Here is an 18,685-nt window from a genome sequence, read left to right on the forward strand (position 1 = left end):
AGATTTGGTATAATCAAATTAATTTTTCTCTTTTAAAATTTAAATTATGATGATTCTTTTGGTATAATAGTAGTTGATTCTAAATCTTAATACCTCGAAAGATTATATATATATATCTCATCAAGTAGGCGTTCGCTAAAAAAGTTCTGACTCCGTTCATCTACTTTTTTGACTGAATTGTCTACCCAATGAGGAAGAGAAAGAAAAACCTTCAAAAATACACATGTTTTTCAGCAAACCATTAAATGAATGAAGTGATACCACATTAGATGGCCAATGAAACGTGCCATTAATCAGAATACGAGACATGGCTAACTGAGATGTCAAAAAATAACAACCCATATTTAACCCTAAAAATTTGATGTTTATATTTAAGAAAAATAACCAAATCAAAATGGCATCGGATAAAACGAAACAAATGAACCTGTGTTGCAATAAAAAAATCTATGTGATTTGCTTTTAATGAGACTCCGTAACAATTAGATAAAAACAGCAGAAAATGTATAGTTCGAAAACAAGTTTTTTTTTGAAAACCATTATTTTTTAGGTGATTAAAACCATTAGGTATCAACTGAAATCTTTTAAAAGGTAATTTTCTCGTTTTAATATATAATTGAGAAGAGAATTACGACTGGTTCATTTATAACTCTCAATGGAGCAATTCAGACCTGTAGTGATCCAGAATATGTCATACGACTACAAAAAGAACAAAAAAGAGGCAATTTTCTCTAAAAAATAAAAAAAGTTTACAAGAAAACAGTGTTACAGCTATTAAAACCTTACCCTACTCACCAATGCCATTCAATAGGTTCAATTGAGTCGCTTTGTCAACGCCAAAGGGAACTCTGTTTAGTACGAAACAAAAAAACAACCTCAAAAATGGGCAGATAGTATCAAAACAGAGTATCAAAACCAAACCATTAGTAAAAAAACTGGTAAAATGTTCAGCGCACTGGAAAGAACATGCGACTTGCCTATACAGAAAGTAGCTACATATTGACAGAAGTAAAATAAAAAATGGCAAATTTCAAAGTTTCCTAGATTTTTTCAAAAACCAATATTTTTGTAAATCAAAAATACTTTTCATTATTTACTTTAATAATAAAAACGGATCATCTGCCAACACCTTAGGAAGTCAATTGTGCTGGTTAATAGCGATACTAAGTCATAAGGCTACAAAAAACAGACCATGTTGTAACTAAAATTTTCAGAAAAAATTTTTAATAAACTACAGTGTTGACATCATTAAAACTATGAGACAGTAAAAACAATATAAACAAAATATATAACCACTGCAAAAATTATATGCTCAGCAAAATGTTGATAAGACCTGTCAAAATTGAGACTGAGTTGCATAGTTACAACATTAAGGGACAGAATCAAAAATATTTTATTTTTTAATGAATAAATATCTAATTTGAAAGTCATTAAAACCATTTGCTTTAAACTGCAATTTTTAATTTGATTCAATTAAGTGTCTAAATAAAGGGATTGAGATCCTTCATTATCTGGAGTATGTTGAACAACATAAATGACTACCAATACTCATCGAAACTAAAAAAATCTATTAATCTTGGAGAGAATGGTGTCGCAGCCGTCAAAACCAGAAAAAAAATTACCGAAGGCATTATATATGTTCCAATGAAAATTCTTGATAAAACTGATTGCCCACAAAAAAAACCTAATCGTTCCAAATATTTGGGAAATATATAATTCGGCTGATAAGAAAATTAAGAATGTCAAAAATAAAATAACGCATTTTGGATTCATATCGGTTGTTGACAACTTTAACCAAATTTAGCCAAAAGTTTGGTTGACAGAAAACTTTAGGAGAGAGCAATTGACTAAAATTGACAAACATTTTAACCAATTTTGTCAAATTCTAAAAAAAATTGGTTAAATTAGTGAAAACGGGCAATGTTTTAATTCAAAATTTATCTTATAGAAAGTATATCTAGCCCTTTTTGATCCCAACAATTTTTTTCAGTAGTTTTGGGGCCTCTACTTTGTCCCAAAATGAAGAAAATGGGCTTAAAAAAGCTAATTTGGAGCCATTTTATTGAAAAAATGCAATTCGAAAATTTGAGCAGAGATTTTAACGAAACACTCGGATGAAATGCTTCAGTGACCATCCTTTATCTTTAAAGGCAACGCTTTCGTCGACAACTTTAGCCAATTGTAGCAAAATTGACAAGAATTTGGTATAAAATTTTGGAAAGTGTGATAAAAAACACGGAAATCAGTCTACTATTAACAAGTTTTTTAACCTCGTTAAGTCCTTGGAAAAACGAAAATCAATATAAAGTTTAAGTTTTTACTCTACATGGGATGGGATTTTTAATGACACCACTCACAACTCTCTACGATGAATATATCGATCGGCCAAAATTGATTGATCAAAAGCCTCCATTTGAGAATATAACTCCTCGTCCCCTCCCCCTACAAAAGAGGTCGGAACAATTAGTAGGTAAAATGTAGAAGGAACTGATTAAATAGGTAGATCAGGCTGTCGTGACCAATCTCATTCAATAGCTGCATATAAAACGAAAAACACAGAAGATCTCAGAGAATTGGAAAGCCATAACTAGTTCTCATAAAACTACGGAGAATTCAATCAAACTCATTATAAGTTTGGAGCACTGGATTAAAACTCACGTAAAGAACTGGATTTATAGCTCATTTAAAAAACAACTGAACACTTTAAAAGGCTCGCTACTAATGTCTACAAGATAATAATAAGAAGTTACTACTAAAACGACAGTATAAGTCCCAGACAAAAGGTAATATGTCCATACCTAAACAAACGCAAAAAAGTTTGTCATGCGCTCAAAATTTTACGGCTTGGAAATAAGGTTGAATAGACGAAAAAACACTGGAAATTGGAAACCTTGAACATTTGAAAGTCTGGACATAGGTATTTTCAGAAGCCTGGACGTCTCAAGATGAATGCGCAAAAATTATTGAGTCCATGACCAGACTATCGCTAGATAGTTTTTCTATCCTTTTTTCTTTGTATCATTTATCTGAATTGATTTAGTTTTCATCACCGTTTTCGGATTTGTTCTATTTTTCCATACTATATGATGATCATTATTTTTCTTTACCATCTGAATTAAATTTTAAAAAAATCAAACTTATTTTTGAAAACTGTTTCCTTGCATTTAATCGTTTTGTTAGTTTTTTCTTTAAGTCTTTTCTGACTCCCCAAGAACGCCATACCCTTGCTCTTGATGAAAAAGGAAGATCGAGAGATCGAGAAATCGCCAAATCATACTTGAAACAGCTGCAAGATTCAGATGCTAACGTGAAGTGAGATAATTTTCCGACATGCTTTTAGCTTGTTCTTTGTTAGATTTAATTTTTGGAGGGCTGCGTGGGTAGGTTTGCACCGTAAGCTATCAGCATTTCGGTTGCCGGCTCCACGCTTTAAATGAAAAAAGAAGAGAGAAAAAACCAAAATCATAGCTCAAAAAGTGTTTTTAACATGAACGGAGTCAATTTTTTTCCGACAGAATCGTAGCAATTTTATGTTTTATAATGACCTTTTTGCTTGTCTGCCATTTTGATTCGACAAGGTGAAAATCTTTCATAGTTCTTTCAAGTAGAGTTCAATTCTTGCACGATAAATGTAAGAACTATATATTATCTTACAAGAACTCGTGCAATATTCTTGCAGGATTTCAAATTCTTTGATCCCTAAAATAATGTTTCGAATTATTTAAACAACAAAATTTTGCTTTTGCCATCAAATCAAGCGTAGCAACACAAAGTAAATTAAACCTTTAACATCTTATGAATCTGAGAGTAACCACTGTGCCAATTTTGAAAGAAAATAGGAAAAAGTCAATTGCTGCTGCAACAAAAACTTCAAGACCACAAACAGCTCATTAAAATAGCTTGTTGAAAAAATTAGTCAAAAGAGTTGATAACTATCAGAAAAATGACAATTTTGTAAGCATTGTGACCAAATAAAAATAGATATTTTATATGCATTTCAAGTTACTTACTTCATCAATTTCGTTGTTCTTTGAGTTCCAACTGAACACAAATTGTTTTTAGTTATAATGTTCTGGTAGAAAAAACAAAGAATTGTAGTATTTTCAAGAAACAATCAGAGTATGAATCCCTTGAACAATTCCCTGAACAGTCTTTGAAACCAGCTTCACAAATTTTTAGAGCTTTCAAATTATTCACTTGGTTTCAGAAAAAAAAATAAACCAATTGGTTAATTTTGACAGCGTGACACCAATTAGCAATAATAGTATTATTTTGTTCTCTAAGATACGATAAAGAAACATGGGTGGTAGTTCAGAAGATCTATGTTTGAAAAAGCGGAGAGAGTACTTAGACTGCAACTGTCACTTTTTTTCTGAATTGGCAAGTAAGTTTCTTTAATAATTCGTCGGGTAAGAATTACACATCAGGTATAATGTATAATTTATGTTTCTCCAGTTCAAAAATTTAAAACAAAATTAAGGGGTACGTATTCTGCTAAACATAAAAATAATTTATGGATTAGCTAATGTTGCGAGTGGTACAAATTTAAATTAGCAGATGCTGTTTTAAAATTCTTATAAGTATGTTTTGAGATTTCAGTATTTCAAGATGATTTTTGTTCTATTTCAAAATGTTATTTGCTGTAGGAGGCGGTTGCTTGCTTTTAATGTGATCATTTGTTCTGTTCTGCAATTCTTCTCATCAGAACATTAGCCCCAGGAGAGAATTATCTAAATGAAAAACATTTACTGAAATAATATCACCTATTAACTTCGAAACACTCATTTGAGTGGTTACCAATTCTGCTGGTGAAATGTCAGATTTCGGTAAGAGATTACTTGACATTTCATTTTTTTTTCAGGCAGCATACCTTGATTCTCCAATTTATCTGTTAGTTGATCCGTTGTACTGATGAACTGTTCAATGAAGATTTTAATAAATACTGAGAATTTGTATTGATTGTATGGCCCCTGCAGTTTTTGAGAGAACTTTAGTAAGTTGATTTTGAAAGTTCAAGTTCAAATTTGAATCAATTTCATTTCCTAAAAATCTACAATGTTCTTTCGCTTTTATCTGTTCTCCGTTGAAATTTACTTCGCCAAAATCATCATTTATATGTCCCGTTCACTTGCTTGGCGCGAAGAATACTTACGGAGACAACTTTCTATTTTCTTTTTTACCGTTCTTTAGGGGCATCGTAAGTTCAGTGGTCAAAGTTTTTTTGTCGCAGATATTATCTTGCGTTTTAAATGTTTAAAAAATTAAATCCCAACAAAATTGAGAAAAGGCTCATTTAAATCACTGCTGGTGACGTCAGAGATCTCGCTCAAAATCACTCATGATCAGACACAGCCACATAATAATCAGATAATACCTCTTGATCGCATGTCCTCGTTTTTAACTTGTTTAAAAGTGGCATTATCAGCAGTACCTTGTTCATTATGAAACAATTGGAATACTTCGAATGCTGTCCTTGGTTGCGTAATAGGAGCAAATGGCACAACCCAACCCCCCTCCATCCCCTCTTTTGAACTGATAAAGGTCTGATCATGAACGATCTAGTCAGCCTGGTCAAGATAACCAATATAACCTCAAGTCTGCCAGAATATTATATAAATTTGATTCCTTTTTATATACAGACTTTATGCAGGTAAACATAAATGATTTAACGACTATAACTCTAATGGTTGAAGAATAAATGAAATGATCATTTAGAATTCTGCAGTAACAAGAACGTAAAAAGCACACAGGAATGCAAAAGTCAACTTAGTATTGTGGAAAAGGTAGATCGGAATTTAAGTCCTCTCATTCGTCGGATGCGAACTGAACATAGAATATGCATCGCTGCTGCTTCGAGCTGATTTGTTATTGGAATTGATTTCTGTGTTAATTTGTGAGCTTTGCTTCTAGTCGATATCAACTTTGAGGTAGTGCCACATTGTCACGGGTTGGCGGCGTTTCGATAACATTTCTCTCCAATGTTGCATTTCACGCTGACCCGCCCGCTTGCCCAATATTACAGTGCCTAAACAGGTAACTTGACTAAATGGTTTGGTTATTCGACTAACTAGAATTGGTTTTTAGACACAAAAAGCAGTTTCATTTAACAAATTAGTAAGTAACAACTATTTATTATAAACCAAACCTTTCAATCAACCCTGATTTGGCGAGGCTGTGGTTGATTTAAACACCAATCATATTATACTGAGCCGACAGCAAACGGTTGCTTTACAAGATCTCGCAAAATTCTAGCAAGATGGTGCCAGACGTTGCATCGTCTTGCATGTTCCGTTTCAAAAAACCTTGCAAGATCATGCAACATAACATTAATGTTTGCAAGAACCTTCCGAGATCCTACAAAGATAGCCCTTCATTATTGCCTCTTGATGCCAAAGTGGTGCCAATACGGTCATCTTGCTTTCTGATTTTGACTGGTTTATAACTGATATAGTAATATGGCTTATAATTCTCTTAATCATTATAACTGAATTCCTTTTCTAAGAAATGACAAGGAAGTGAACTGACCTATCTTTTCGTTCCACTTGATGAGGTCCTTGTCCATGACAGTGATGACGATCTGTGTGTCGTCCAGTTTGTTAGTGGGAATTGTGAAAGAGAAGTTCTCGTCAAAGACAGGGTTTAGAGTTTGGTATTTGCAGCACGTCTTCATCTTCTGCATTCTCTTGTTCTGGTACATGTTGTACACCTTCACGTAAGGGTCTACACACAAAAACAAAAATTAAACTGTGTCGCTATGCGTAGTATAACATAATTGAACACAGATGAAACGACGTGTAGATTTCATTTCCAATAACAGTATGAACAAGAAGCGACTCAATGTGGTAATGTTTTTGCAGCCCGTCTAATCAAAAAGATTTTTTCTCTGAGTTCTCATTGTTAGAAATTCCACATGCTACCCCTTGTTGTAAATTTTTTAAAAGATTTATCTTATCCTCTAGGATAAAATAAATTATAATAAGGATTATTGGCAATGCACCTTGATCAAAGACAAAGATTTCCCGAACAAGTCGCATTGTGTCGAAGGTTCAAAATGAGTCAAAAACCAGAAACCACAAAAAGCAAAAAAAAGAGGAAAGAAAATTGAACTTACTGGTCTTGCTTCAACCACAAAACCTTTTGTTAGCTTTTTCTAATTCATAGGTCCACCAGATATCTTTCCCCAATTTTCCATAACTGAGAATGACGCTCCTATTGCAATATTTGGGCTTCATATTCGGTATTGATGATCATTAGTAGTCACACGTCACATTAAAAACTGCTTTTTGAACGTAAATGTCGACAAGGAGGCTCGGTAATATGCGTTTGCACATAAAGTTCCGACCCCTCTCATCTACATTTTCCATTTAATTGTCTACAAAATGATGAAAAGATTTTAAAAAAGAACATATCGTTCAACAAAGTACTGAATGAATAAAACAATCTACCTTAGAGGGCCGATGAGACCTGTCATTAATATGACTACCAGAAAAGATGGCGATAAAATCAAATAATTACAAATTTTAATTAAGACGAAAACTCGATGTCCATTTCCTTAAAACAATTAATGACCAAATTAAATTGGCATAAGATAAAACTTATATAAACAAAATTAACTTGTACTTCATTGGTAAAATATGGGATCTTTCCTCAATGCGACTTGGTATCAAGTCGACAAGAAATGAGCAAAGAGCAAAGTTCAATAAAACGTTGCTTTTCTCGAAAAGAAATAATGTCAAACTGATTATAAACATTATGCATCAAATGAAATCTTTGAGAGATTCAATTATCCCTCCATAGAGAGTGAATGCGATCTTTTATTATCCAGGATATGTCATAGAACTACAAAAAGAACGACAAAAACAGGCAAAATAAAAAATTCAAAATTTGCACAAAAACGCTGTCTCGGTCAATTAAACATAAAAGTGATCACTAAAGACATTAAAAATTTTTGATTGTGTTTTTTTTTTCAAATGACCAGAGGCCCGCCCAGTATTGTGAAAAGAAAACATAAACCTTCAAAAATGGGCCAATATGCAGAAATCACTCATATTTTATGAAAACTTGTTGTACCAAGAACAAAACCAATTTGAGGAAATCAAAAACCGTTATAAAGAGCAAACAATAGTTCAAAAGATAAGGGATGTGTTTTGTCTATGAAGACACTAAGCTACAAGTTAACAGAAATAAGATTGCCAAAGATCAGAAATCCATTCTTTTAAAAACAAATGTTTTCAAATTTCAAGGCCAGCACAAACTTTCGACTAAAAGACTAGACAGTTTTTTCAACTTCCTCGAAATTTTATTGGGCCTATTATTAGTGAGACTAAATCATTAGACCACAAAATAACATTAAATACAAGCCGAACCAAAAAAAAATTACAAACGACTTCACGAAATCACTGTTCAAGCCATTAAACTTACAAAATACTAATCGCGGGGATAATCAATCTTCTTTTTGAAGTCTATTTTGAGTCTATTTTGAATATCATAAAGTCTTTTTGTGAAACAACTATCTCAAAATGACAACAGAAAGAACCACGGAAATTGAAAAATTCTAAAACTCACAAAATTTTTCTGAACAAAATTGTCTAACATCCTAAAGACATCAGTCAAAGGGTTTAACCAAAGGAAACATTGTTGTTTGGTTCAGCAAAAACTAACAAGACCTCACAATAATGACGGTAAAACAATTAAAAAAAAATTGTAGAATAAGATGAAAGAGGAAAATCAGAACAAAATGAGATAAGTTAAAGAATACTTTTACTTTTTTTTGAAAAAAATTAGTTTCAAAGTCAATAAAACAGTTAGCTATATACTCATATCATTTACTAAATTAATTTATAAACCTATATTTAGCCATTGAAACTTTCTTTTTACCTAATATTTGGCATAAGACATTATAAGTTAACATCAAATACAGGGCAAAAATAAATAAAAACTATACCAAATTCAGCAAGAGAACGTTGTCGCAGCCCTTAAAACCATAAACTATGAAACAAAAAAATATTCAGTTACGAATTTTTCAATTTTCAACGCTTATGTCAATTAGATTGTTAAGTAATGTGACAATTAACAAAGAAACAAATAAACAGCAAAAATGGGCAATTTTTCAAAAAAAAAAATTCAGAAACTTATGTATCAAAACTCGTAGTCTCAAAACCAAGAAGCCGATTATTTAAAAATAAATCTGCCACAAAGTTTGGTTTGTATATTAGCTGAACGAAAGTTTGACCTGTTGTTACTGAGAATAAGCCCAAATTGACAGAAATAAGATAAAAAAAGTTCAAACAATCACTGAAGTTTTCTTAAACTATTCAATCTCACAGGAAAAATTAGATGACAAACGAATGTATTGTAGAGATTCACTTAAAACTCTTGAAGAAGTCATTTGATTCATTTAAAGTTTACTAAAACTGTTCTTCAAAGCCATAAAAACCATTAGATTGTCGGAAAGCGTATTGTATCTACATTTGGCTTCATTTTTACGCAAATGGGAGACGTCGTTATTGGAGATGTGAACCAAAAAATTTGTCTGTAATCAACATTGAAACAATAAAAGCAAAATAGTTTTGAAAAAAAGGCAGCACCAAATTAAAATATTAAAAAATTCTGACTGTACGAATCCATGATGATATCAAACCTGTCCCTGATTTTGGCGTGCGTTCCACAAAGCACCCACGTGTTTCAAATTCTTGCGAATTAGAGCAATTGTTAATTGAAATGTTTCAAAAAAAACATTGACGCATTTTGCATAATTATCGACTTAGATTTGCAAAGAAACGGCGATTTGTTATTTCCAGAAAACTTTTATAGGGCGCCGGATTTCAACTAGCTTTTTTGGAGATTACTGAGATTGTATCAGCGGTTTATAGGTCTACATTTTCGTAACACTTAAACAAAGTGGACCAGCAAAAGCATGTTTTGATCAGTTTTCGATGAAAAATGTCTGATCTTTGAATTTTTTTAAAAAAATTTTAGCCAAAAAAACTTCAATAAAACAAGTGAGCAACGCTCTCCTTTTTCTAACGGTAACAATAACACTATACCGTTAAAAGTTTTAACCTATTTTAAAATATATAGGCGAAGATGAGTCAAATTGTAGCAAAAATTTCGGAAAATGTGAAAGAAAACTGTCGAAATTTCACAAAAATTCAAACCTCGATAACTCCCTGTAAAAAACAAAATGCAAAAAAGTCTCTTTATTCCACATTCTAGGATGTACGTGCTTTTAAATGATACCACTCACAAATCGTTACGATGAATATATCGATCGGCCAAAATTGACTGAACAAAAAACCCAGTTGAGTATATAGTTCCTCCCTCCCCACTTAAATAGGGGTCGGAACAATAAAAAATTGAGAACAAAAATTATAATTTTTTATAAAGAAAACGTATTAAATGGATGCGGTGCCCTGGCGGGTATTTTGGTAATCTCAATTCAGTTATCATGTGACAAGGTGAGTTGTTCCTGTCCAGGTTTCAGGCGTATTTCTGATTCTCTGGCGCCAAATTTTTTTCTAATAATTTTCAGTACTCTTCTATTTTGATACAAATTCGATAAACTGAGTTTTGATAGTTTTTTGTACCTTTTTATTGACGATTTTACGATGAAAGTATAAATTACTGAATATGTTAGTTTTGAAAAAAAGGCCTCCGCTCTCAAAAATTAAATATCGAAAATATATACTTTTTTTATGTTTTCGATTCAAATTAAGAAAATTTCTCTGTCTCTCTTTTTCTCAAAAAATGTGGCTGAGTATTGAAAGAAGCGTAGGTTTGAGCAAACATTAAAAAGATGCCAAAACAACTACACACATTTTTTCTTTTTTTTTCTTTTTTTTCAAAAGTTCTTTTTTTGTTCTCGAGTGGGGAAAAGAGAACTATTAATTCAATTAACATTTAAATCGTATTTATGCTGATAAATATTGCTGATAAGACATCGCTGAAAGACATAGAAAATTCTCTCTGTTTTCCTTAAAACACGCTGCATTTAAGTCTCTCCTTGGATTGGGATGTAAATTAACTTAGCGGTGGGTGGAGTTTTTTTTTTCAAAAAGAAATAATCTCTGCAATTCTGCTCGTTCCTAACTTTACAATGGCCTATTCACACTTGCCTCTTAACTGCTCTAAATATTTAAATTTGTCTGCGTTTCTAATTTAAAGCAACTATTCTAATTGCACCGCAAGTAGGATAACAGTACTAGTAATACTTTCGAAGAAAGGCGAATCAAATTTAGTTTCTTTATGCGCTTCAAATCGATTGAGACGACCAGAAAGAAAATCGTTTTCCGTATCATAAAGTGGGTCCATATAGCAAAGGAAAAGAAAAAATTACCAATTTTGATATGATTTTAGCTGTTGCTTTGTAAAGTTTTGAGTTTGAATAAAATCTAAAAATCTAGAGAGGCGTTACCTTTCAATCGATCACAAATGAGATGACTGCTGTATAGTTTTCATCTCTATATAAGAATTTAAATGAGCTTTTAGGAACTATTTAACTTTTTACACTCATACAGTTCAATTGTGAACTGTAAATTACTTCGATTCCAAAGCTTTCTTGGCGCCCCTCCTGTACTCAATTATGAGCAAACCAGTAAGTTTTGTTTGCAAAAATTTCTGCTATAAAATATTTTTTCAGTTACTTTATAAAATTAGAATAAACATGAAACTAATTTTTCGGTTCTGTAGCAGGCGCTAAATTTACGATAATTTGCAAAACCTTCTTCTATCTTCATAAAAATTTCCTTCTCGAATTTAGCAAGTTTAAATTTTTTTAGTATAAGCTGCGAACAGGCGCGCTTGGTTTCATCAGCATAGCAAAAAAACACCAACATAAGTCAATTGTAAAATAAACGAATATTTCCATAATATTTGTCATAAACCACTGTTTCTTTACATTTGTACGTTGCAAATGAACATATGTAGGGCTTGTTGAAACCAAAAATTGGAAAAAGTAAATTATTATTAAAATCAGCAAAACTTCAAATATCAAGCGAACTTAATAGAAAAATTGAAAAATAATTCTTTTCCTTAAAATTCACAGCGATTGGTTAAAAATTTCTATAAAAAACTGACTGAAAATTTTTTCCATTAATTTGAATACAAAAGGAAATAAAACTATTGATTTGCAGTTTCAGATCTACACTGAATGATTGAACAAGTTTTTCTCCAAAAATTAAACCTTTTTAAATAGAATCGTTGAACAAGAGCAACATCTTAAAATGTTAAGAACATCAATGCGTTGCTTTATATAAACTTTTATATGCATACGTGCAGAAAATCCTCTTGCCAGCTTTAGTGCAACTTAGTGCAGTGCGAGGCTTGGTTACCATGTTATTTGCCTGTGGCCTTAGAGTGTAACAAGGCGGCTCAGCAATGTGCGATGGCACATAAGGTTCCGACCTCGCCCATCCACAGTTTTGGCATAATTGTCAACCAAATGAGGAACAGATAGAAAGCCCAAAAATTATTTTTTGGGAATCCCAAAAAACCCAAAAAAGACCAAGTTTTTTTCAAAAAAATTGTGTTTGAACAATAAGATAGCCTCCAAAGCAATTAACTCAGTGGAGAAAATATTGAAGCATCAAATTGCTGTGATATGCCAATATTAAGAAAGCGAGCCAAGACGAACAGCAAAATCAAACAACAACAACAACAACAACAACAACAACAACAACAACAAACATTAATTACATCAAAACTTTTTGTCCGTTTTAAAAAAAAAATTTAATAAAGTCAACATACCGTCAGATGAACCTAAAACTAAACAAAATAACTTATAAATAACCAGAAAAAAATTTGGACCAGTCCTTAAAACGTTTGGTAACAATTAGACAAAAGGAACAAAAACAGTAAAGTTAAAAATTTCGCTTATTTTTGTAAAAACAATTAACTTCAAAGTAATTAAAACCATTAGAAATCAAGTAAAACATCCCAAAGGTTTATGCTTCTAGCGAAAAAATTATTAGTTGTCTATCGATGCTTCTATTGAAGGGCATTAGGAACTGTCCTTATCCATTTCTTTAAGCGGCTAAAAAGAACAACAAAAAAAACAACAAACAAAAATTCAATTGAAACTTGCTAGAAAACGCTGTCAAAACCGTCAAGCCATATTTCGGCCCTCAAAATATATTCGTTTGCCCTTCTTCAAACACCAATAAGGTAGTAATTGGCCATTTATTAGTGAGACCAGGTAGCAGGTAGACAAAAAAGAGAAAAGGGCAAAAGTATGTAATAATTTTGATTTTTTTTCGAAACAAATTTATATCCAAAGTCATGAAAAACATTAATTACGAAATGAAATAATTAAATAGGGTCATTTATTCATCTAAAAAAGTTCTTTGAGACCTGCAATTATCCAGAATACTTCTTGCGTCTACAAAAAGAACGTAAAACATGACAATAATCAAATTAATTTACTTTTTTTGTGAAAAACCGGTGTCGAAGTCAGTAAGGTCATGACGCTTTCTTTTAAAAAAAATTGGGACATCAACCCCTTTTGACACCTTGACTTGACACCCATATTGTCATATTTGACCTGTAATGAACGAGATTAGGAACATAAAAGAAAAATAAAAAGGACAAACTTGCGAAGTTAAAAAGTTTTTTATTTTTAGTTTTGGAAATCGATTGTTTTCAAAGTCATGACAGCCATCAGCTATCTAATAATATCAGAAAAGTGGCTCATCTATTCTTCCATGAAAAAAACTGTGAAACCTATAACTATACAGGAAATTTCATTCAACTGAAATGACAAAGTAAAAATGACAGTTAATGACAAAATTAAAGAATTCAAATAATTTCTTGAAGAAAGAAGTGTCCAGGCCGTTCAAACGATCATCTATATCTTTAAGAACTTAAATATGTTCAACTGTGTTTCATTTTGAACGCTAATAATGTGATATGAGAACTGTCAGTAATATGATAATGTGACTGAAAAACGTGAAAAACTGGCGAATTTCTGAAAAAAAAATTTCTGAAAAAAATTTGAAATCTAGTAGTATCAAAGCCAAAAAACAATAACTTCAGACTTAAAAACGCAATCGAGACTAAATTGCAAATCAGTAGAATGACGAAGCATTCTTTCATTGCTGACAGAGAGCTGCAAGTTGACCAAATTAAGAAAAAAAGTGGAGGAAAAGTTCATTAAGCCATTATTTATTTAAAAATCAATTATTTTTAAAAGTCGGAACGATCATAAACTTTCAAGTAAAACACTAAATTCATTAGCTTGGAGCTGTTTAGGAAGCCAATTGGACCTATCACTCCTGAGTTTTCATTTGATATGTTCTGTTCTTTCTTATTAAAAAAAGGTATTTTTTCAAAAAAACGACCAACTGATTGCAATCCGAATTCTTTTTGGATTGTAACAGTCCAAGATTGGCTTAAAACTAGCCCTGCTAATGCATATTGTCCATTAGGCACTATTGATTTTTCGATTATTGCAGATATAGATAATTTGTTAGTAGAAAACTAAAAAAAATCTGCATTTTTATAATAAACGAGTAAAGCTAGCAAAAAACGGCAAAATTTTAATTACAGAGCGCTCTCAGCGGACTCTGAAGTAGAAATAGCCCCCCTCTGAGTCTACAAAGATTGTATGAGTGTTGTTTGGGGGTGTAGTGCCGGCAAATTTAATCAAAGTGGACTAAATAAGCTTATTTCGTGCTGTTTTTTGATGAAAAAGGCTGAACTTTGAAATATTTATCCCAAATCTTTTAACAAAAAAATTAAATCACTATAATCAACAAGGCTTGTTTGGTCTTTCAAAATTGACGAAAATTTAGGCAAAATTTCGGAAAAGGTGAATAAAAACAACGTGAATTCACTTTACTTTTCTTAGAAGTTTAAACCTCGATAAATCCCCGAAGAAAACGAAAATTGAAAAAATCTTTTTATTTCCAAATTCTACGCTGGGCGAGCTTTCTAATGATACCAGTCTCAACTCTCTACGATGAATATATCGATCGGCGAAAATTGACTGAACAAAAAAAACCCATTTGAGTATATAGTTCCTCCCCCTCATGAGGCGTCGGAACAATGATTGGATGAATTGATTGAGATGTATATGTTGATAACTAGGGAGTTCTCACGCTCAATCCATTAGTGGAAATTAAATTAGTAAACATGACAGCCATTGCAAGGAGACAATTGTTCAGAAAGGAGACAAGTGTTCATTTTTTACTCACCAAATGAGCGGGCAGATCAAAATGTTGAAAACCTCAAGATCAAAATGTATATACATATATATATATATATATATATATATATGTATATATATATATATATATATATATATATATATATATCTAAATATATATATATATGTATATATATATATATATATATATATATATATATATATAAATATATATAATTTTAAATCAAGAATATAATTTATCATTTTTAATCAAGATATATCAAAAATCAAGAATACCGATTGGCGACTAGCAAAAAATTTCTGTCTGGTATAAAGTTCCTAATACTCAACAAGGCGGCTCGGTAATGTGCGATGGCACATAAGGTTCCGACCCCGCCCATCCACATTTTTGGCATAATTGTCTACCAAATGAGGAACAGATAGAAAAACCCAAAAATTATTTTTTGCGAATCCCAAAAAAGCCCAAGTCTTTTTCAAAAAATTCTGTATGAACGATAAGATAGCCTCCAAAGCAAATAACTCAGTGGAGTAAAAATTGATGCATTAGATTGCTGTAATATGTCAATATTAAGAAAGCGAGTCAAGACGAACAGCAAAATCGAGCAACAACAACAACAAACATTAATTACATCAAAAAATTTATGTCCCTCTTAAAAACTAAATTTAATAACAAAGTCAACATGCCGTCAGATAAACCTAAAACTAAACAAAAATAACTTATAAATCACCAGAAAACATATGCGACCAGTCCATAAAAAGGTTTGGTAATAATTATACAAAAAAGAACAAAAACAGTAAAGTAAAAAAAATTAACCTTTTTTTTGAAACAGTTAACTTCAAAGTAATAAATACCATTAGGAATCAATTAATATCACCACAAATTTACGATTATCAGTGTTTCTATAGAAGGGCATTAGGACCTGTCCTTATTCATTTTCTAAGCGGCTAAAAAGAACAACAACGAACAAACAAAATTTCAATTGAAACTTGCCAGAAAACGCTGTCAAAACCGTCAAGCCAAATTTTGGCACTCAAAATATATTTGATAGCGCCTTCTTCAAACAACTATAATGTAAAACGTGGCCATTCATTAGTACGACTAGGTAACAAGTTGACAAAAAATCGAAGTGCTAAAGTATGTAAACCTTTTAATTTTTTTTTCGAAACAAAATTACATTCAATGTCATGAAAGGCATTAATTACAAAAGAGCTATTTAAATAGGGTCGTTTATTCATGAAAAGGAAGCTCTCGAGACCTGTAATTATCCTGAATATTTCTTGCATCTACAAAAAGAACGTCAAATATGACAAAAATCAAATTAATTTATTTTTTTTTTGTGAAAAACCGGTGTCGAAGCCAGTAAGGTCATGACGCGTTCTTTAAAAAAAATTTGGGACATCAACCCATTTTGACACCTTGACTTGACACCCCTAATGTCATTTTTGACCTGTAATGAACGAGATTAGGAACATAAAAGAAAAATAAAAAGAACAAACTTGCGAAGTTAAAAAGTTTTTTATTTTTAGTTTTGGAAATCGATTGTTTTCAAAGTCATGACAGCCATCAGCTATCTACTAATATCAGAATATCGGTTCTTCTATTCTTCCATGAAAAGCCAATGAAAGCTATCACTATACAGGAAATTTCATACGACCGAAACGACAAAGTATAAATGACAGTTAGAGACAAAATTAAAAAAGTCAACTGATTTCTTCAAGAAAGAGGCGTCGAGGCCGTTAAAACGATGATGTATATCTTTCAAGATTTTAATATGTTCAATTGTGTTTCATTTTGAACGCTAATAATGTGATATGAGAACTGTCAGTAATATGAAAATGTGACTAAAAAACGTGAAAAACTGGCAAATTTCTGAAAACAAATATCTGAAAAAAATTTGAAATCTAGTAGTATCAAAGCCAAAAAACAATGACTTCAGGCTTAAAACTGCAACCGAGAATAAATGTTAAATCAGTAGAAAGAAGAAGCAGTCTTTCTTTGCTGACACTAAGCTGGAAGTTGAACAAATTAAGAAAAAAATAGAGGAGAAGTTAATTATGCCATTATTTATTGAAAAGTCAATTATTTTTAAAAAAAGAAACGACCATAAACTTTCAATTAAAAAACTAAATGCATTAACTTGGAGCTGTTTAGCAAGCGATTTGGTTGGACCTATCACTCCTGAGCTTTGATTTGATATGTTCTGTTCTTTATTATTAAAAAAAAGTCTTTTTTTTTTAAAAAAAGACCGACTGATTACAACCCGACTTTTTTGGATTGTAACAGTCCAAGAATGGCCCAAAACTCTCCCTGCTAATACTTATTGTCCCTTAGGAACAATTGATTTTTAGAATGTTGTAGATATAGAAAATTTGTTAGTTGAAAACTCAAAAAAAATTCTGCATTTTTGATAATCAACGATTAAAGTTAGCAAAAAACGGCAAAATTTTAACTACAGTGCACTCTCAGCGGACTCTGAAGTAGAAATAGCCCCCCTCTGAGTCTACAAAGATTGTATGAGTGTTGTTTGGGGGTGTAGTGCCGGCAAATTTAATCAAAGTGGACTAAAGTAGCTTATTTCGTGCAGTTTTTGATGAAAAAGGCTAAATTTTGAAATGTTTATCCAGATTTTTTGACCAAAAAAATAAATCAAAACAATCAAAAATGCTTGTTCGTCTTCAAAAATAAAATCAACGACACTATTCTTAAAAGTTATAACAAATTTTAGCAAAATTGACGACAATTTAGGCAAAAGTTCCGGAAAATGTGAATAAAAACAACGTGAATTCACTCTTCTTTTCTCAGAAGTTTAAACCTCGATAACTCCCTGTAGAAAACAAAAATTAAAACAATTTTTTTAATTCCATATTCTACGCTGGACGAGCTTTCTAATGATACCAGTCTCAACTCTCTACGATGAATATATCGAGCGGCGAAAATTCACGGAACAAAAAAAACCCATTTGAGTCTATAGTTCCTCCCCCCTCAAGAGGGTCGGAACAATAAGTTGAGGAGGTTTGGAACACCGCTATTGGTTCTTTTTTAAACAAATTGGGTGGAGCGCAAGATTGCGACAACCGAAAAAAACAATAAAACAGGGAAACAAATATCGATATTTTTTGGTCAGTTATATGCTGGCTCAAAACTTTGGTGGAAAGTTAAAGCAGCGAACTTCGATTACTTTAGACGACCTTTGGCATACTGAGCGGCTGAAATGAAATAATGATTTGACCACCTTTCGGATCTTACTGATTCTATTATATAATTTAGTTCATTTCTTCATCCTCTCTGTTATAAGAATTGCAAAATTATTCAATCTATGTCTAGACTGTTTCTTTTTAAATGCCAATTTCATTAAAGAGATTATCAGACGTGCTAATTTGAAGAAAAAGCGCAACTAATGACATCACTCAAAAGAATTATTGACCTAGTTTGTGTAATTTTTGAACCAAATCGATGGCGTTATGTAGCGAATGTGATGTTGTCTACAGTATATACTCTTTTAAGCTGAACCAATCTACAATTGAGAC

At 31.8% G+C, this 18,685-nt stretch overlaps 1 protein-coding gene across 1 annotated transcript in view; it reads right to left on the reverse strand.

The window, feature by feature from the left end:
• Window positions 1-5,593: 5,593 nt before the first annotated feature.
• Window positions 5,594-18,685, reverse strand: part of LOC142341614 (uncharacterized) — a 221,242-nt gene continuing 208,150 nt past the window's right edge. Inside the window, exons 7-8 of the mRNA XM_075392701.1 lie at window positions 6,523-6,717; window positions 5,594-6,022 (exon numbers count right to left, since the gene is read on the reverse strand). Of these exons, the coding sequence (XP_075248816.1) occupies window positions 5,904-6,022; window positions 6,523-6,717 (314 nt within the window). The 3' untranslated portion in view covers window positions 5,594-5,903. The remainder of the gene's footprint in view (window positions 6,023-6,522; window positions 6,718-18,685) is intronic.

Source organism: Convolutriloba macropyga, chromosome 6 (genome assembly GCF_964194025.1).
Source record: "Convolutriloba macropyga chromosome 6, txConMacr16.3, whole genome shotgun sequence".
Taxonomy (NCBI): domain Eukaryota; kingdom Metazoa; phylum Xenacoelomorpha; order Acoela; family Convolutidae; genus Convolutriloba; species Convolutriloba macropyga.